Genomic DNA, 22,131 nt, shown 5'->3' with positions numbered 1-22,131 from the left:
CACACACACACACACACCACACAACACACCACACACCACACACACCACACCACACACACACACACACACCACACACACACACAACACACACACACCACCACACACACCACACACACACACACACACACACACACACCACACACACACACACACACACACACACACACACACACACACACACACACACACCACACACACACACCACACACACACACACACACACACACACACACACACACACACACACACACACACACACACACACACACAGACCAATACCCAAAAACCACTTTTTTGGACTCAGGGGACCTTGAAACGTATAGAAATTCAGAAATTGGGGTACCTTAATTTTTTTCGGAAAGCAATACTTTCCTTACCTATGGTAATAGGGCAAGGAAAGTAAAAATGAATGTATTTATTTAAGATGATGGAATTGTAAACATACAGAATGTTTCTTGGGCTGAGAAGCATAATTTCAAATGATTTGGAAATTTTCATGTTTTTTTTTTATATTGTTTCAGGCGAGCATCGAATTAGAAGTAGTAAACGATGAAGTAAAATCCAAACTTTACAAAAAGTTCGGAATGACTGAAGCGTCCGTCAAAAGAGATGTGGAACATCTCAAAGCATGGATTCAAAAACAACCTCATCTGCCTCCTGTTACAGGTAGATCAACAACTTAGATCTGTTTTTCCAGTATTTTAGAATAATTATTGTATATATGGCCATTCAGATTGTTCAAAGTAATTTTGTTATCTTATAAAAATAGAGATGAAATTACAGATTATAATTATTTAGTTACTGTTCTAGATTTTTTAATTTCAGACTCTAATAGTATCTATTTGATTCATAATTTGCTCGTTTATCTGAGTATTGAAGAGTGTAAATTGTATTTTGAAAAGTGAAAGTGACATAACCAACATTTTGATTTGGACAGTGTATAGTAAAAATTGGAAATGGGACAGTTTTGGGCATGAGCCTGATGTGCCTTTCCTCATGTTAAGTATTTGTACACAATTCAAATAAATAAATAAATAAGTATTGCTCAGAATATATTATTCTAAAATGATCTTTTTTCGTTAGGGTTACTTTCGTATATGAATAAAAAAATAAAAATCCAAGTTCCCTTTTTTTGAAATTGTTTATTTACAATTTTATTTTATTTTTTTATTATTCTCTTTTGTTGGTAGTGCAGAAGGGAATTCAACTTGCAGTACAGTTTTGCATTATGTATTTATACAATTAATGTTTTATTCATTATGTTTGTAACTAAGTTTCTTCTGTAAATAAATTTGAATTGCTCTATTCAATAATATATTTGATGAAAATTACAAATTATTGTTTTTTTTAGATTACGTCTTAAAGACTCCAGTCATGGAGTATAAGACAAGTCATGTTATTACATAATAATTCTAACACTAAGTAGTTCAACCTAGTTTAGGTCTGAAAGGAATTCTTGTACACTATAAAAAGCTCCATCAACTAAATATTTTTTCATTTGTTTTTTGAAAATCTTCAAATCATCATTACTTTTCAAGATTTGAGGTAGCTTGTTATAAAATTTCCTACCAATATAATCTGGTTTTTGTTCAAATAACCTACTATTGTGACCCATTATATTGATAATCTGCTCTGTTTCGCGTATTATACTCATGAACATCTGAATTCTGGATCACACCATTCGTTTTCACTTGCATTACAACTTCATACACGTACAAAGATGGCACAGTTAATAGACCAAGCTTTTTAAATAAATGCCTACAAGAGTCTAACCTATTCACTTTCTCTATACATCTGAGTGCCTTCTTTGAATCTTAAACACTCTGTCCATATTTTGTTGAGATGATTACCCCATACTAAAATAGCATACCTAATATGAGATAGTATAAGTCCATGGTAAGCAGTTAACAGTAGTTTTTTATCATTCAGCCTAGCAAGCTGCCGCAGGACAAATACCCCAGATGATATCTTATTACATATCCTCTCAATGTAAGGATGCCATGTTAATTTCCTGTCCAATAAAATTCCCAAGAATGCTACTTTCTCTTCTTGGTCTAATTCATTTTCCTCTACAAACACATTTATTTCTCTATCCTCTACTGAATTATATTTACTTTTGAATTTCTTACTATTTATTGTTAATTGCCTTTGCTTCAAGAATTGGACAATTGACTGTACTCCAGTAAAAGCATTTATTTCTAGACTATCTAATAAATAATTGTTAAAGATAAGCGATGTGTCATCAGCAAACAACAGAGCTCTGTGATCTTTTAACTCTTTTGGTAATTGGTTCACATACAACAGAAACAGTGAGGGACCCAGAATTGAGCCTTGAGGTACTCCAGCCTGGACCTCCAGTTTTTGAGATTTAATTTTTACTATTCCATTCCCATATCCACCTTGGTAAGCTCAACACACTGGTTTCTACCTATGAGATATGATTCAAACCATTTTAGTTCTATACCATTCTTCTTATACCATTATTCTTCTTATGATTATTAATTTTAACATACACAATTTGAATTTTTTATTCTAGTCATGATTATTGATTTATAAAACTCATTGATTCATTTTTGAACATATAGTTTTATATAGAATTATCTTGGAAGAAATATCTTGAGCCCATACAAATGACTACCAAAAAACTATAAAACAAATTTCAAAATGTGTCATGAGAAGAGATTTATTTGAAAACTAATAGCAAGAAACCCGTGCTCCGCAAGGGTCCATTTTAAAACTTGTCAAACTGAAAACTTGACGTACCGGTAATTAAATCTTGGAGAACTTTAAATAGGCCTTTAACCATCCTCGGTTAATATTAAGAATCTATTATGCAACATTTCAATCAAAATTTCAGTCCAGTAGTTGAGACGTGATGAGGCTTCAAACACAATTCTCCTATCCCGTACGCTCATAAGCCAGTTCTTTCCTTTATTATAGTATAGATTATCAATTATTGTATTCTAGTTGGAGCTTATATGGAAGTTTCAGAGTTATCACATTCTCAACTTTTTCACTAAGATGTGTAAGTGAATTACTGTATAAGCTTCAGTACAGTTTTGAGTACGGTATTGAGAAACCATTCTCCAAGAGAAAATTTCTTCAATGAAGGAAAAATGGAAGGAGGATAAAAAGAAGAAGAAGAAGGAGAAGGAGGAGGAGGAGGAGGAGAAGAAGAAGAAGAAGAAGAAGAAGAAGAAGAAGGAGGAGGAGAAGAAGAAGAAGAAGAAGGAGAAGAAGATGATGATGAAGGGAAAGGAGGATAATGATGAGGAGGAACTTGTAAGCTTGAGCAACAAATTAGAAATTCGTAGAGAAGGACAAAATGAGAAGTTGTTGGAAGAGGAGAAGGAATTAAAGGAGCAGAAGGTGGAGAAGGAGAAGAAGAAGGAGAAGGATGAAATGGATGACTATAGGAGAATAAGAAGATACTGAAATAGGAAGATCCTTTTAGGTAAGGATTCACTTAATGAGTTAAAGCAACAAATTAGAAATCTTTAAACTGGTACAGGACAAAATCTTCAACTTGCTTTCAAATTTGTTGACAAGCTATTTACTTAGCTCTTCTCAATCATCTATCAGTAAAATACTCATCAACTTGCAACGAGGACTTTGGGAATTTCTGTAACGAGTTTAACGGAGAAGTTGACGCTTCAAATTTGTTTCCAAAACTATTATCAAGTTTGATTTCCACTGATGCACCTAAAATCTGTTTTGCCAGCATTTTTCTGGGTTTTCTCAGCTCTTACACGAACAAACCAACAGAATAGAATCTATATATATAAAAGCGAAATGGCACTCACTCACTCACTCACTCACTCACTCACTCGAATAACTAAAAATCTACCGGACCAAAAACGTTCAAATTTGGTAGGTATGTTCAGTAGGCCCTTTAGAGGCGCACTAAGAAATCTTTTGGCAATATTTTAACTCTAAGGGTTATTTTTAAGGGTTTAAAGTTCGTCTTTTAGCATGTATATTCTTCTTCTCCCAATCTCTTAATTATAATTGAAATTTCCATATCATATGTTACTATAGAACTATAATCTAGATAGAGTACCTCTTCGAAACAGTTGTTAACTGGCAACTAAATTAATAATTTTGTCAGGTTGGCATTAAGTTGAGTTGACTTTGTTAGGTTGGGACCAAGTTGAAGATTTAAATGCATTTATCGCGGAAAAATTGATTGGGCACTGCTACTTCAATCCTGGGAATATTATATTACTATTATTGTCCTAACATATGATAAAAATGCTCAAATGAAAAATGCAGATCTCATTCTTGAACGATCCAGTCGGGGGTCCAGGGGGCGGAGCCCCCTGGCTAGACGGATATGGCGAGCGAAGCGAGCCTGACGGCTAGTATAGAATATAGAATAGAATAGAATGACTTGTTTATTTTCTTGACGTGGCGAAGTTTGGACAATAATGTCCACTCTACCACTTAACCACGTCGTTAGCAAGCAATACAATACAAAATATGCAGAGATAACAGAAAAAATTGAAGCAAGAAATGACAATAAAATTTAATAAATATGAGAGATAAATATTGAATAATAAAAGTCTTAAAAAATAAGTGTTTTTCAATAAACTCAATCACTTCACTGCTGAAAGAAGAAGCAAAAAATAAATTGGAACAAAATAATAGATAGCAGAGAATAAACATACAAATTACTATAGTGAGGTCCACGTTATAATGGCAGTGGATAAAGATAGCAGAACAACGTTGCCGATCCTCTGTCTTGTCAATGTCTTCTATAGACGGTAGCTGATACTGGTTTATCAATGTGATACCTATTAACTGTTCCTTCTCGTTTAGAATAATCAATTATATTTTTCAATTATTTTATAATGAATTAAGATAAAATATTTTGTTGATTAATTATTCATTTTACATTGTTAAAAGACGATCTGGCTACAGAGCAAAGCGTGAAAGAAATAGCGCTTTCCGCTTTGTTGAATGATAGACAAGGATAGCAGTACCATTGCTAATCAAACACTGCCATTATAACGTGGACCTCACTATAGCACCCTTTTTAAACTTTTTTACATAAATACAACTAGTCTCGAGCACTTATGCCATTTTCAATTATTGTCAAATGAAATTAAATTGGATATTCATTATATATTTTTCTTTGTTGAAGTTCTGACACTGTGTAACTTGTAAATATCTAAAAAACACTTACTTTTGTTGGAGTATTGAGGAATGTATTTCAATCCTGAAGAGGAGCTTCATCAGCCTCAGGCTCAATACTCCAACAAAAGTAAGTGTTTTTTTAAATATTTACAAGTAACACAGTGTCAGAACTTCAACAAAGTTATGATTTATAGTGTTTCGTCATGGAAAGCAACTTCAATATATTTTTCAGTAGAGCGTAAAATAACTTTGTTCCAAAAATAATTATTTCTAATTATGAGAATATGGTAGAGCCCGACTAAAGTAAACACCTATACTGAGGTCGCTTTGCTCTGTTGCCAGATCGTCTTTAAACAATAATGTAGAATTGATAATTAATTAAGAAAATAATTATTTCATCTTAATTATTAAATTATTGAAAAATATAATAATTTATTGCTTAATAAAATATAATTGATTGATTGAAACGAGAATGAACAATTAATATTAAATCGATAAACCTGTATCAGCTACCGTCTATAGAAGGCATTGACAAGACTGAGAATCGGTAACGTTGTACTTTTATCTTTCTCCTCTGCCATTATAACGTGGACCACACTATAGTAGCTTACCTCTGATTTGAGAATATTTATTATGATACCTGATTTTAGTCTGAGATCTGATTTCAAGTCAATTTAATTTAACTTCCAAAACAATTTATCTTTTCTTTAGTGTATGTGTCTATATTGAGTCTGTATTTATTTATTCATTCATAATTTTTACAAAGTAGCACTGATTGGGAGAGAAAAACCAAGGATATTCCTTGTACTATTCCTCTCCCAAATTTAGATAATATTTTAAAAGTCCGAAATAGGGTTATGGTTTCACTTTTCTAAAATTTAGTCTTTAATTTTTTCTTCAATCTTCTCTTCTACCTTTCATAGTCTTCAATCTTTCCTCTATGATATTAGTCTGAGATCTAATTTCATTTCAAAGGTATAGGTAGTAATCTATAATTTTCAACTTTTAATTCTATTTTATATGAATATATTCTAAATATTTCTTTTAAGTTTGGTTTTGAAGCATCTAAATTAAAAAATCCACGTAGTAAAAATAATCAAGGACTGATCATTTTGTGAAGTGAACAACTACAAGACTTAACCTATTTCGGACTACGTGTAACCTTATCTAAATTTGGGAGAGGAATATAGCACAAGGTTACCTTATTTTTCTCTCCCTATCATTTTGATGGTGTACTTATTGTTTGTAGCCTATCAATAAAGAATATGTTAATTTTGGTCTGAGGTCTGATTTCAATCTAATTTAATCCAACTTCTAATCCAATTTGAGCAGATGACAGTCTACTAGAGTCGTTCCTGTTCAACTGTAAGAACAGCCTGGAGGTGGCCAAGACAAAGCTGGAGAATTACTACACCGTGCGAGTGACAATACCAGAGTTCTTCAAAGACAGGGACCCAGCGGTTGATGACTTCCTTGATCACATGTAAAGTATTCTATTTAATACACATCATTTCTCCATCAATTCTTGATTGAATGAACTATTTTGATGATATTCCCCAAAGTTGAGGATCTCACCGTAGAGAAAAGATAGCATGAGAAGATAATATTCCATGCTATGGGGAGTTTATGTTCCAAATTTTACTGTTAACTCAAGCAGATTGTCGTAGTAGTTATAGTCGTACTATATTGGTGATTAACAAAAATGTTAACAATGATCTCTCAAAATAAGTCTTCTATTGAATATTATCTCTTGTAGGTAAATGTAGTAAATTAGAGTGTAATTGAATTATGTGACAGTGACACATAAAGGTGCGTACAGACTTTCGCTCTGCTCCGCAACCGAACGTCACTCCAGCAGAACGATTGATGATCGACCGGGGAGCAACAGTAGTTCGACCAGGGAACGCGAGAAGATCTAACATCTTCCGTAACGTTCATGATGGGTGCGTGGGCGTGACTGTGGTTCGATGGTGGTACGAGGGCGGTACGAGGGAGGAGCGTGCTCAGTGCGGGTTGGAAGCGCGAATATGTGTACGCAGCTTAACATCACTACATTTGGACTTGTAAAAATTGAATTGGACTTGTTGTGGAAATTATAATTGGAACCTTCTGGGCTAAAACTAGTGGTTCCTCACTGCAATCTGTCCAATTCATAATAGAATAGAATGACATTTAAAATAGTTGTTTTTGGTGAAGCTATGGTAGTCTCTCATACTGGCCAGGACAGTAATGGTAGACAGTAGTCGGCTTCACTTAACAAAAAATCTGATGTGGCGCACTCACACAACTTTCCTTGCCGTTATGAAAATTTATCACCTGACGCTAGTGTTCCCGCGCATCTCAAGTCTACTATTCAAAGATTTGAGCCAGCTGGTGACAGGGCAATAACGCTGGAGACACACATGAGGTCTGCTATCTCTTCATAGTGAATGATTTAATAGAATCAACAATAATTTGCAATTGAATAATCACATTTACTCGAATTTAAAGCTTATTTTCAATTTTAGGTGAAAATGTTACTGAACATTAATTGTAGAGATTTTCATGCTCAATCTACTCCACTTGATATTTTTCGTTTCAATTGTATCTGAAGCCTGATAATTGAGAATCTATCTGCATTGATGGGGCGAAGCTCCTGAAATTTTTACAGATATGGGACTTGTAGCAGTTGATAGAGCTTATCGATGACTATTTCAGGTATAACTTTAATCAATATCGTTAGAGCCGTTTTCGAGAAAATCGCGAAAAACCCTATTTTTGACAACATTTTCGTCATTTTAGCCGCCATTTTGAATTGCATCAGATCGAAATTGTTCGTGTCGGATAATATCGTAAGGACCTTAAGTTCCAAATTTCAAGTCATTCCGTTAATTGGGAGATGAGATATCGTGTACACAGACGCACATACACTCATACACACACACACACACACACACACACACACCACACACACACACACACACACCACACACACACACACACACACACACACACACACCAATACCCAAAAACCACTTTTTTGGACTCAGGGGACCTTGAAACGTATAGAAGTTTAGAAATTGGGGTACCTTAATTTTTTTCGGAAAGCAATACTTTCCTTACCTATGGTAATAGGGCAAGGAAAGTAAAAATCGGCTTGAAATTTGGAGCATAAACAACCTACACATTATGGAATATCTTCATTGATCACATGTAAAGCATTCTATTTCATTAAAATATTCTCTCGATAGATTCTTGTTTGATTGGATTAACTTCGCTATTTTGATGATATTTCCCAGATTTGGAGATTTTCTTGATCATATAGTTGAAGTCTCTGGTTTTATTAATTAGTTCTTCATTATTTATTTTCATTGATATTATTGTCTGAAGTTGAAGATTTTCATAACCATATGAATGTGAAGTACCATATCCTATCTTATTCAAATTTCCTGATTGATCAACCTAATTAAATGAATTCTTTTACACGTGGTTGCACAAAATTCTCTTCAATTTTAATCTTGATTAAATGCCACAACAACCATTTATAGAAGCCTCAGCATTCTCTCAGCAGATATTTTAAAATATTTTTTTAAATATATTAACATTGAATGAAGAAGACTAAGAAATTGTCTCAACTAATCAACTTCTCAACTACACAAAAAAAAAATATATATATATATTAACCCCAAAAAGTGATATTTTTGAGCTTAAAATTTTTGAGTTTTTATAGAATTAGTTGGTGATTTTGTAGTTTGTTTCATGTTTTACGGAAGTTTTATTATCAATCTATCTAACTTTGAAATTGTTTGTTTTATTCTGATTTGTATATTTAGATTGATGATTTGGTGTATAAATTGGAATGGACATAAAACCTACTTAATATTTGGACAATTTAAGACAAAATTAGGAATTTGAAGAAGTTTTGAGCAAAAGGCTGTTTTTTCTTCTCCGATGATTGTATTGTTTGCTCTAATAAATAAATGAATAGATAAATTTGCAAAATATAAATGAATGAAGAATACTATTGTACCTATTTTGGATTGTAGCCCTCATCGAATTTCTATATAGCTGTTAATTCTGTTGTCAATATTTGCAGTAGAAAATTTCTTTGGGGTGGTTTACAGCATTTAACTCTTAATTCTCGTTTAACAATAATTATTTATTAATTAGCATTTTAATAAAGCCAATACCTCATTAATTTCTATCTGTAACTCTATATATGCCTACTATTCTATCCTCTACAAACTATTTACTTGAAATTTACACTGATCTATTGTGGATTTTCTCCTTATCAGGATGAAAATTGAAATTTGACAATGAAATTTTGGAAAATTATGTGGATTGAGGTGAAATAAAACCAAAAATTTCTAACCAGAAAAGACCACTGAATATGTATTGAAACTTAAGTTTGGCTCAAACAAATTATGTGGAACTGACAATATCGTTTTTATTCTACCTTAGTATGAGATTAATTTATTTATACATAGATACCGTATATAAAATATAATTCTCAACTATGAATGATTGGGAAAGAAAACAGGCTTAAAGCCCAAAACTGTTCCTTTCCCAAATTTGTATAGATTATTGAGAAATTCAACAATATATCTGCTCATAGTGTAAATAATTTTAAAATATAATGTTGAACTGACTGTTTATTCATTTCACCCTGAACTATTTACTCCAAAAGTTGAAAATTTCTAACTTTCTCTCTCTCTCTCTCTCTCTCTCCCTCTCTCTCTCTCTCTCTCGCTTTTGGTAGAGAGTTAGTGGGGAGGATATTTTTAATATTCTTCCCAAAGAATGGACATTGATATGTCCAAAGCTCCGCCAATTTATGTAGATGCATAACAATATGATTATTATCTATAGTTATTATATTACAAACTGCTTTTTCATATCATATACAGTTCAATAATTATTTTCTTAGTCTATATTATGTAAATTCATCTATAATTTTGCTGTATTGTAAGCTATTGTATATAAGTGTATAAGCCAGTATATATTGTAATCTACATAAATAAAGTACTCAATCAATCAATCAATCTCTTTCCAGTGTATACACCTACCTACCTCGCCTTACCAAAACCCAGGAACGAGTGGTAATATTTACGGTATATGGTATGCCGGCCAGTCGGTATAAACCGCTTGAAACCGGTATGGCCAGCCTTATGTTATCAGATCTGCTGGTAAGGCGTGACACCAATGATGGCGTGCATATAGTATATGACTCACAGGGTGTCAGTGTGGAGCATACCACCAGCATACCATTGCAGGCGTTCAAGAATTTCATTTATTGCTATATGGTAAGCAAGAATTACTCTAATAATGGGGTAACACATTTTAGAATATCAAATAAAAAGACTAAGAAATTGTCAATAACCACAGATTTATTGATAGTTAGAAATACCGGTTTTGGTTGTTACACCATTATTGTCAATCTCTGATGGCACTCATGAACTCAGTTTATCAGAGTTTGACAATGGTGTAACAACAGAAACCAGTCGTTCTAACTATCAATAATTATTCAATTAATTATTGGTAATTATTCATATTAATTAAAAAGACTAAGAAATTGTCAAAAACCACAGATTTATTGATAGTTAGAAATACCGGTTTCGGTTGTTACACCATTATTGTCAATCTCTGATGGCACTCATGAACTCAGTTTATCAGAGATTGACAATGGTGTAACAACAGAAACCAGTCTTTCTAACTATCAATAAATCTGTGGTTTTTGACAATTTCTTAGTCTTTTTATTTTATATGAATAATTAACACAATATCATCTTCTCAACTACACAAAAAAATATTTCAGAAATTTTTGAAAGGTTTTCACACTATAGTTGTCCATGTACCTCAAACCTCGAGAGTGTGAAAACGGTACGATATCAGGGAAAGTGATGAGAAGGTACCAAATTCAATCACAGCTAAACTATTTTTAAATCTTAGTTTACAATATTATATAATAATCTTCAGATGGAAATTACTGAGATATCGCAATTATTCAAATGCTAATGAATTACCTAATAATTTTTATTAAACGAAAATCCAAATTAAATGCTGTAAATCACCCCGAAGACTTCTGCTACTGCAAATATTGACAACAGGGTAAACAGCTAGATGGACATTCGATGAGCGCTACTATTCAAAAATTATTTGTTATTAATAAATAATTAATTATTCATTTCCGCGCTGACAAATAATTTTTTAATAGTAGGGCTCATCGAATTTCCATCTAGCTGTTCACCCTGTTGTCAATATTTGCAGTAGCAGAAGTCTTCGGGGTGATTTACAGCATTTAATTTGGATTTTCGTTTAATAATAATATTATAACTAGTACTTCTGTGAACAGTAGACCTCACGCAGTATTCTCATCCACAAGTAGATTGAAGCCACGGTATATTTAAAAGAAGATTTTCATCTAAGATTTTCATTTATAGATTTTCATCTAAATACCGTGATTGAAGCTATAGACCTTATGGAAATACAGCAATAGACTGGCTTCTCCACACATCTGTGTAATCACTTGTCAGATGATTTATGATGAATAATTCTATAGTCTGATTTTTACTCTAATATTGGCGTCTGAAGGAGGCTCCTTTTTCCTTTTATATTATCCTTTAAATGCAAAATTTCCAAAAACCTTGTATATACGTCGACGCGCAATTAAAAAAGGAACATACCTGTCAAATTTCATGAAAATCTATTACCGCGTTTCGCCGTAAATAATGCGCAACATACAAACATATAATCATTTAAACATTTAAGCATTAAGAGAATTGCCAAACCGTCGACTTGAATCTTAGACCTCACTTCGCTCGGTCAATAATCTTATTTGGCAATAGCTAATCATGTAATAATTCACAACATTTCTCCTCCGGTTCATCATAGGATAGAATAGATTTTTTCCTGTTCATAACAAAACGAATAATATTTCTGCTTAACAATAAGTATTCAAACTTTATATAACAATGATACTTTCATCTCACTTTAACAGAAGATTCCTTCTCTCTTCAACAAAGCATTCTCCTCAGCTTATCCCATCTTTATACAAAAGATGAAGACAATACCATCTGCTATTGAAGCTCCCATCCCTACTTTCGGATATCTCACAATTCATTGCTATAAAAGTCCAATATCTTGCAGTTCACCGCTTTAAGTCCAATATCTTGAGATTTGCTGCTGTAAGGAAACCTTAATCCAGGTCTGATAATTCAGGTCTAATCCATCAGACTGACCTGAAAGCAATCTCTTCTCCAACAGAGCTAACCGCTGATTGATTCTTGACAGTGACGTCATCTCTATATAGAGGTCCACGTTATAATGGCAGTGGAGAAAGATAGGAGAAAAGCGTTGCCGATTCTCTGCCTTGCCACTACCTTCTATAGAGGATAGCTGATGACTGTTCATCCTTTGTTTAAAATAATCAATAATTCTATGTTTGATTCGTCAAGGAAATAAATTTTTAAGTGATGAGTTTTAATAGTTGAGATTAAATATTTTGTTGATTAATTATATTTTTACATTGTTAAATAAAAGGCAGTGGCTTTCATAGAGGATAACTGATACCGCTATAAAATGAATAGATAAATTTATTTCCTCCTCAAATCACAAATTATTACAAAAGTAGAAATTAAATAGTATCTTGGAAATTATACTGATCACGTATAATTACCTGTGATCAGATAATCGGAGTATAATTAACAAGGTAAAAACATTATCAACTTGCTTTTTGTGTAGTTGAGAAGTTGATATTGTGGTAATTATTCATATTGAATGAAAAAGACTAAGAAATTGTCAAAAAACCACTGATTTATTGATAATTAGAAAGACCGGTTTCGGTTATTACACCATTGTCAATCTCTGATAATCTACACAAAGTTTATCAGAGATTGACAATGGTGTAATAACCGAAACCGGTCTTTCTAATTATCAATAAATCAGTGGTTTTTTGACAATTTCTTAGTCTTTTTCATTCAACATTATCAACTTGAATAATAAATAATAATAATAATAAAAATAAACTAGTAGGTATAAAAAAAAGTGAAAATAAAAAGCTGTGTGTCTTACTAGGTAATTAAGATTGCTAAAATATTACTGAAACTACTGCCTGTAGCGCATGAGATAAAAAAAACAGAAAAACAAATAAATTGAAACAGCCCAGAAAGCCAAAAACTTGGATAAATGAAATGTAATAATTAATGTAATTAATAATATAATACCGTACATGCCTTAGTGGAATAATGATTCAATAATTGAATAATAATATTTTTATGAGAATGATGCCGTTGAACAATGCTAGCTCAACCTGCACCATTATCTTAAGGTGCGTACAGATATACACACCTTCACTTATACGAGCAATTCACTTTTAATCAGGTGATGCCAAGTTTTTTATATCTATATCTTATTCCGTTTCTATAAAAATACTGATATAGTCAGCTGAATTGCTCATGTACGCGGCGCGTATATCTGTACGCACCTTATAAGATATAATATTAACTGTTCAATCTTGTTTAGAATAATCATTATTGTATATCATTTGTCAAGAATATATATTTTCCAATGACTCATTTTCAATGAATAATATATTCTCATAATTGAAATCAAATATTCTGTTAATTCTACATTGTTTAAAAACTATGTTGCAACGTCGCAGAGGATGAGGATAGCACTATCTGCTTCATCGAATGATAAACAAGGATAGCAACACCAATGTTGATCAGCTACTGCCATTATAACGTGGACCTCACTATATCAAAACTAATCTCCACCCTTGCTACGCTTCAATAATTGTTTTGAAAGAACGGATTCGTGCAGAAATTAGTTTCTCGGACTCCAATCTTCTCTGGGATTACAATGAGCTCTGCTGAGTCACTCAGATTTCAGTTCGAATAGATTAAAGCTGGATTTTCATACAAAAGTGATTGTAAACTGTGAAAATATAATAATTCTCCTGAGTTTTGATTGGACTTTTCACATCTAGCCCGGCCGAGCTAGTATGAATGATTCCATTAGAACTTTAGGGAATTATAATTTCACTTTTCACTGTCACTGTCGTGTGGGGAACCAGCCTGATTTAAAGGATTTTGGAGTGGAATTCAGTGCGCATTAACCTCAAGAGTGAATCATCTTTATGCTTGACACTAACTTATTTTTGAAATTTGTGGAAGTGAAAAATATTAAAGTCCTAATATTATTTAAGTTACTGTCCTGTTTTTACTGTTGAGTATTTTGTGTACAAAATAGATTAACTTGGAGTGGAAATCAGTGCGTATTAGACTTCAAGTTAATCTTCATGCTTAACACTAAACTATTTTTGAAATATTTATGAAAGTAAAACATATAAAAGTCCAGTCTAGAGCTCTTCACTATCTGTGTTGAAATAAAGAACTTTTTTGAAGGATTTGAAAGTGGAATTCAGTAGGTATTACCATAGAGAAAGAATAGCGTAAGTAGATATCCCATGGTATAGGGCGTTTATGTCGCAACTTTTACTGTTATCTCAAGACGATTTCTGTTGATTATTGTCGAATTTTACTGTTTTGTTGGGGTGAGAGTGTATGAACGGCACAATATGAGAGACTACCAGTGTCACACAGCTTCACGGGAAAGAATTACATGAACTATCGGCTTGAGATAACAGTAAAAGTTGCGACATAACGCCCTATACCATGGGATATCTACCCATGCTATTGTTTCTCTATGGTATTACCTCAAGTTTGACACTTATTATATTTTTGAAATCTATGAAAGTAAATATTCAAAAGTCTAGTATTTGCTGTTCAATATTTGTGTCCAATTAGATTAATTTGATGAATTTCGAAGTGGGAATTTAGTGCGTATTACGTCAAGTTACCCTTATTCAATTTGATAGGCCCAATTATTTTTGAAATTCATAAGATTGAAAAATACTGCAAGTCTAATTTTCGATGTTGGAAAACAGAATTATATGAGTGGTTTTTTTTCATTTATATTCAATAATCTCATAGATAAGGCAATCAAATACCGTACTAAACAAAGACCTGATTTTTAGGACATTTGTCAAAATATGTAGTGAACTTTTGAACCTTTAGATTCGATTTATTCACATTATAAAGCATTTACATTTTTCAAATTTGTCTTTTGAATTGAGAAAATAATGTTTTAATATTATTTTCAGCAAGCCTACCCTATGAGGATCAGTGGGATTCATGTACTAAACGCTACTTCGATCACTATTGCCATGCTAAATGTAGCGAAAATGTTCCTCAAAGAGAAATTGAGGGAGAGAGTGAGTAAAATTATTATTTTATTTTCACAGTTATTTGTATAAGTTACTTCTTTGAAATGGTTATTATGCTTCCATATTCTTATATGAAGATTCCTCTAAGAAGACCTTAGGCTCAACTCACACTTACGCGACTCAGGTCGAGAAGGGACTCGACTCTAGTCGAGAGTATGTGTTTCCAAATGGTGACACTCAGATCAGTCGATTCTAGTATCCGTGACGTCACCATTCGAAAACACATGCTGCGTCGAGAGGAGACTAGAGTCGAGTCTCTTCTCGACCTGAGTCGCGTAAGTGTGAGTTGAGCCTTACTCTCCATACTTTCTAGGATCTCTTAGAATCCAATTATCACCCTTTGATGGAAATTAATGAGAAATGATTCACAGCATTTAATTTTGATTTTTACTTTCCTTGCCCTATTACCACAGGTAAGGAAAGTATTGCTTTCCGAAAAAAATTAAAGTACCTAAATTTCTATACGTTTCAAGGTTCCCTGAGTCCAAAAAAGTGGTTTTTGTTGGGTATTGGTCTGTATGTGTGTGTGTGTGTGTGTGTGTGTGTGTGTGTGTGTGTGTGTGTGTGGGGGGGGGGGGTGTTTGTGTGTGTGTGTGTGTGGTGTGTGTGTGTGTGTATGAGTGTATGTGCGTCTGTGTACACGATATCTCATCTCCCAAATAGCGGAATGACTTGAAATTTGGAACTTAAGGTCCTTACAATATAAGGATCCGACACGAACAATTTCGATCTAATGCAATTCAAGATGGCGGCTAAAATGTCGAAAATGTTGTCAAAAACAGGGTTTTTCGCGATTTTCTCGAAAACGGCTCCAAAGATTTTGATCAAATGTATACCTAAAATAGTCATTGATAAGCTCTATCAACTGCCACAAGTCACATATCTGTAAAAATTCCAGGAGCTCCGCCCCATATATGCAAAGTTTGATTTTAAATTCCCAATTATCAGGCTTCAGATACAATTTAAACAAAAAAAAAGTGAAAAAGATTCCACATGAAAATCTCTACAATTAATGTTCAGTAACATTTTCACCTAAAATTGAAAATAAGCTCGAAATTCGAGAAAATGTGATTATTCAATTGCAAACTGTTGGCAACTGTTGATTCTATTAAACCATTCACTATGAATGGATAGCAGACCTCGTGTGTCTCCAGCGTTATTGTCCTGTCACCAGCTGGCTCAGATCTTTGAATAGTAGACTCTTATGCGCGAGAACACTAGCGTTAGGTGATCCATTTTCATAACTGCAAGGAAAGTAGTGTGAGTGCGCCACACCAGATTTTTGTTTAATAGCCTAATAATAACCACCCATACGGAGGAATATTGCTCAAAGTGGAATCTCCTGGTAAATCTTGATAAATCCAAGATAGTGGTTTTTAGAAATGGTGGGAAACAAGGCAGGCATGAGAAATGGTGGTACAGAGGAAATTCGATTGAGGTTGTCAATTCCTACAAATATCTTGGAATAAAGCTGACATCAAGACTTTCAATGACGGAGCATTTCAAGGAGAGATTGGCCTTGGCAAAAATGGCATTGAGTCTGTTTAATAACCTGCTATTGAATAATTCAATTGCATTTGAAGCAAAGTTGAAAGTTTTTGAGGCTGTTGTGAGATCCATAGTGTGCTATGGTGCTCAGGTGTGGGGGAGCAGAATGTTTGATCTGGTTGAGAGTATACAACGGGTTTTCATCAGAAAAGTTTTTGGTCTGCCAACATATTCTCCCAATCTAGCCATGCTTCTGGAGACTGGACTGCAGCCAATCTTTCTGCATACCCTGAAGCTACACTTTGGTTTTGTTAGAAGATGTTTGAAACTCACAGAGGATAGATATCCAAAACGTCTAATGGAGGGGATGATTCAGAAGAGATTGTTCATGTATAAGGATTGGCAGAAACTGGAGGAATCATTCGGCATCACTTTGGATGACATCAAAGATGGATCACAGAATACAGACTGGTTGTTAGCATCCATAGCAGGAAAGCTGAGAGATCAGCAGGTACAGCAAGTGGTATCAAGTCAACGTTACTCTTGCAGAAGCCAGCTCAATCATTGGAATGAGTATATCATGGAGGACTGTGACTTCAGACTGATCAAGTGGTTCTTCAAGGCTAGGATGGAACTCATTTATTTGAACAAATATTCCTTCACACACGTCAACAAACTTTGTTCATTGTGCAATTTGAAAGAGGACGAGGATATTGCTCATTTCATCGGTCGGTGCCCAATTCTTAGCAGCTACAGGAAAAAGCATCTAGGCAAATCTCATCTTAGGTGGCAGGAAGTGAAAATCCTTTTGAATGGAGTAAACTGGTGCAAAGTGAGTGAGTACTGTGCAGAGGCATGGAAATATAGACATTTTTTGATAACAGAATTCAATTACTAGTACTCAGTCTGCAGCCTCTGAAAGACTTTTGGTAAACACTCTGTTATACACTTTGAGATTTGTAAATATATAAATATTATTTCTGATTAATTTGTTGAAAGACAATGAACTCAACTCACCCTGACGGTCAATGACCAAGGGTTATTAGCTTGCATTTGTATTTATTTTCAATTTATTTATGTATCTGTTCTGTACAATAAAAGCAAATTATTATTATTATTATTATTATTATTATTAATAACCACCCATACATTGAATATTATAGAGGAATATGAAAATAGTTGTTATTCATATTATGCTTTTAGCACTACTATAAATATTGTACAGTTGTAGTAACAATATACTGAATAATAGAAAACATATTATTGCATTGCAATAATAAAATATTATTCACACTCAATATAGCATCATTGAATGTTATAAAATATATGCTAGGATAAAATTCAAGTGAAAAGGGCCTTGAATAAGTTGAAACATGAGAATAAATTTTGAAAAGGGTACTTCGATTCTATATTTTCATGTAAATATTAGTAGCCCTGAATAAGAAAGTTCAGCATTTGACAAATTTATCCACCTATTCACTAGTTTATTCTTATTTTTAATAAAATCATAGTTCTTACAAATAAGGGATCTTAATGCTTGAACAAAGTCTCAATTACTCTGTTGCATATCCATACTTTTCCACTGTTAAAATTAAACTGGAGTTTTAAAAAACTTTTGAAGTGAAAATGCACTTACTTTTGTAGTGACGATCGTTTCGACCTGTTGTTGGTCATCATCAGACTGTGGGAATTTACTCAGATGACAAGGCTATGTGTCTAGATTATATTTATAAAGCAAGAGATTATATTTTTCAATAATTTCATAATTAAAATGAATATTTTTCAATAATTTCATAATTAAAATGAAATATACACATAGGCTTGTCATCTGAGTAAATTCCCACAGTCTGATGATGACCAACAACAGGTCGAAACGATCGTCACTACAAAAGTAAGTGCATTTTCACTTCAAAAGTTTTTTTAAAATTCAAGTTTAAAGTTTCAATGTCCGGGCAAACATTTCCGATTTTATTTATCTAAACAATTTTCACATTAAATCACTTGATAGAGATAGAGCAAAGCCCTAGAGTGAGTTTCACGTTATAATGGCAGTGGAGAAAGATAGTAAAACAACGTTGCCGATCCTCTCTCTTGGCAATGCCTTCTATAAACGGTAGCTGCCTACAGGTTTATTGTATTGATGTATAGCCTATATTAACTATTCATTCTCGTTTAAAATAATTAATTATAATTTTACTAAGCAAGAAATTATATTTTTATAATTAAAATGGAATATTTTGTTAATTGATTATTAATAAATATCGATCTGGCAACAGAGCAAAGCGAGAAGAGATAGCGCTATCCGCTTTGTTGAATGATAGACAAGGATAGCAATACCACTGCTAATCAAACACTGCCATTATAACGTGGACCTCACTATAGTGATGTATGAAAAGCCAACTTAAATATAAATGGGAACAATGAAGAATGAATTTATAAATGAAGGAGATCATTATAAATATCACAACAGATATAATAGGAGAAGAATGAAATTTGAAGCAAGAGTTTTCCAAAACAAATCATTATAATAATAATTATTATTGATCGATTTCTCAATGTTTCAAATTCTCCAGATAAAAATACACAGCAGCTACCAGTCTCTGGTGGAGCAGATTGGAGAGGAAGCTCTGCCCAAAGAGTATGGAGGTACCTATCCTCACAGCATGAAAGAAATCAGAGGTGAGTATCCTTTCTATTAAATTTATATATAAGTCCAAATGATGATAATATAGAATTTAACTTCTATAATATAATAAAGGAAAAAGTTGTCTTAAACATATACGGGATAGGAAACTCAAGAATGAAGCATCACCACGTCTGAACTACTGGACTTATTAACTTGGAATTTTACATACGATACGGTATAGATTCTTATTTAACTGAGGATGGATATAGATCCATTTGAAATAGTCCTATTAAATTTATTATTTAGCCATTGAAATAGTACCTATATTTCGCATCTAGAGCAGAAGAGCAGAAAATGAGACTTTCCCGGCTCGAAATCGGTTTTCAAGTCCGAGGCCGTAGGCCGAGGACTAGAAAAGATTGAGAGCCGAAAAAACATTTTTGCCCGTGGTGCGAACGCTATTTTTTGCCACACACAAAAATAAACAATATATAATTATATATGAGAATAGTTGTTTACTAAGCACTTCCGAAAGCAGAAGTGGAAGGTGATAGCTCTTGCAAATCTGAGGTACCGTAATCTAAATATCAGGAAATTGTCCAAGTATTTTCATTTTTTATTCTGATTTGTCTAAATAACCTAAAATATTATATTCAATTATGTGGGAGGTTGAGTTTATACTTTTTTATTCTTTCAAATGACAATAAGATGATATTATTATAAATGTTTTAATTATTGAATAATGAACACAAATAATGAAAAGTTTTTTGATCAGCTGTTTTTTGATCACCTTTCTTAGTTCCATGTTAGTGGCTGGAAAGGGTACTCTTTCCGGCCTAGGCCGGAAAGAAACCTGTTCTGACATCAGACGAGAGTCGTCTGCAAACAATGTCTTTCAGATCTACGTAGGGACTGGAAAACTGGAAAACAGCTGCTTTCTATGCAGTGTGGCAGAATAGTTATTTGTGCAACTAGTGCGCAAAGTGACAGTTTGCTGCATCGAAAGAAACGTTTACGCCCGAGCCGTAGGCGAGGGCGGAATGGTTTCTTGAGTGCAGCAAACGAACTTTGCGCACGTATTTCACATTAAATTTTTCCTACAGTTACCATTGAATATGAAAAGTGGGTAATTATGGGTAAAATTGCCTGAATAATGTAGTAGTGTTTGAATGGTGAGGCGGCTGTGTGGTGTGTGCTGTGGTGGCACTGTGCTGTCGTTGGTTATAATATATAATAGTAATAATTAGCGCGTTGTGCTTCGTTGCACCTCTGCTCACTATAGCAGCCACAGCAGTCACTGTTACCAACTTAATTTTGATTTTGCTGCACTGGTGCTCCATATAACCTACTAACTATTTTGCGTTGTCATGATGCAAATCTGGAGTACGCAAAGTACTCACTTTGCGCACTAGTGCGGAAAAGTGATTCTTTGCAGCCTGCAATCAGTGCACAAATGGTCACTTTTCAGGGTATCTGTAGGAAATAGTTATTTGTGCAACTAGTGCGCAAAGTGACAGTTTGCTGCATCGAAAGAAACGTTTACGCCCGAGCCGTAGGCGAGGGCGGAATGGTTTCTTGAGTGCAGCAAACGAACTTTGCGCACGTATTTCACATTAAATTTTTCCTACAGTTACCATTGAATATGAAAAGTGGGTAATTATGGGTAAAATTGCCTGAATAATGTAGTAGTGTTTGAATGGTGGGGAAGCGGCTGTGTGGTGTGTGCTGTGGTGGCACTGTGCTGTCGTTGTCCTTGGTTATAATATCTACTTAATAATTAGCGCGTTGTGCTTCGTTGCACCTCTGCTCACTATAGCAGCCACAGCAGTCACTATTACCAACTTAATTTTGATTTTGCTGCACTGGTGCTCCATATAACCTACTAACTATTTATTTATTTACTTCACAGGATTCTGCCACAAAACACTGCTAGACAATCGTAGCTGGTTCCTGAAGGAGCAGAGCATTCTTCCTGACCTCAGCAAAAAACCAGGCGCTGAGAATCAAATACCACAAACACAGCTATTCGGACTGGAAGGATCGTTTAGGAAAATTGAAATTGATTGAAAAATATTCCAATAAGTGTAAAAAGAGACAAGAAGCTCGAAATGTTTTGACTAAATTACGGTGAAAGTGAAAAATATGAGCATAGCCCCCTCTAATACAAGTATTAATACTTTATTAAAGGTGGCTATGATATGAGAGCAGCCATATCAAATATTGTAAAAATCAATAAATTGTAAAAATCTGTTTTGGTGGGCAATTTTGATACGGTAACAAAAAAATGCTCTAATTAAATCATTTCTGGAGGATAATTTTTGTATCATTTTTCCTTTTATGACTTGTAAAATTATTTGTATTATCATGAAATTGTAAAAATCTGTTTTCGTGGGCAATTTTGATAATGTAACGAACAAATTGATTAATTCCTAGAGGTAAATTCTTGTATTATTTAAAGATAAGATAAAAAATTATTTGACAAGTGATTCAAGTACTATTATTTCTTCTCATTGTGGTTTTTTAGCCACGTTTACATATCAGAGTTGTCAACAAGATGTTTCTCACAAATAGTTTTTTCCAAAAAATTGTAATTTTTTCTCTGTACGTAGAAAACAAT

The 22,131-nt window shown here is 33.5% G+C and overlaps 1 protein-coding gene across 1 annotated transcript; it reads left to right on the top strand.

The window, feature by feature from the left end:
- Positions 1-525: 525 nt before the first annotated feature.
- LOC111060545 (alpha-tocopherol transfer protein) lies at positions 526-22,000 on the top strand. Its single transcript, XM_022348216.2, has 6 exons — positions 526-666; positions 6,469-6,619; positions 10,169-10,418; positions 15,278-15,388; positions 19,462-19,567; positions 21,424-22,000. The coding sequence occupies exons 1-6, from the start codon at positions 585-587 to the stop codon at positions 21,579-21,581; spliced, it is 858 nt and encodes a 285-aa protein (XP_022203908.2). The 5' UTR covers positions 526-584; the 3' UTR covers positions 21,582-22,000.
- The last annotated feature ends 131 nt before the right edge of the window (positions 22,001-22,131 follow it).

Source organism: Nilaparvata lugens, chromosome 7, assembly GCF_014356525.2.
Source record: "Nilaparvata lugens isolate BPH chromosome 7, ASM1435652v1, whole genome shotgun sequence".
Taxonomy (NCBI): domain Eukaryota; kingdom Metazoa; phylum Arthropoda; class Insecta; order Hemiptera; family Delphacidae; genus Nilaparvata; species Nilaparvata lugens.
Note: the sequence above shows the minus strand (reverse complement) of the source record. Positions and strands in the feature narration are given on the sequence as shown.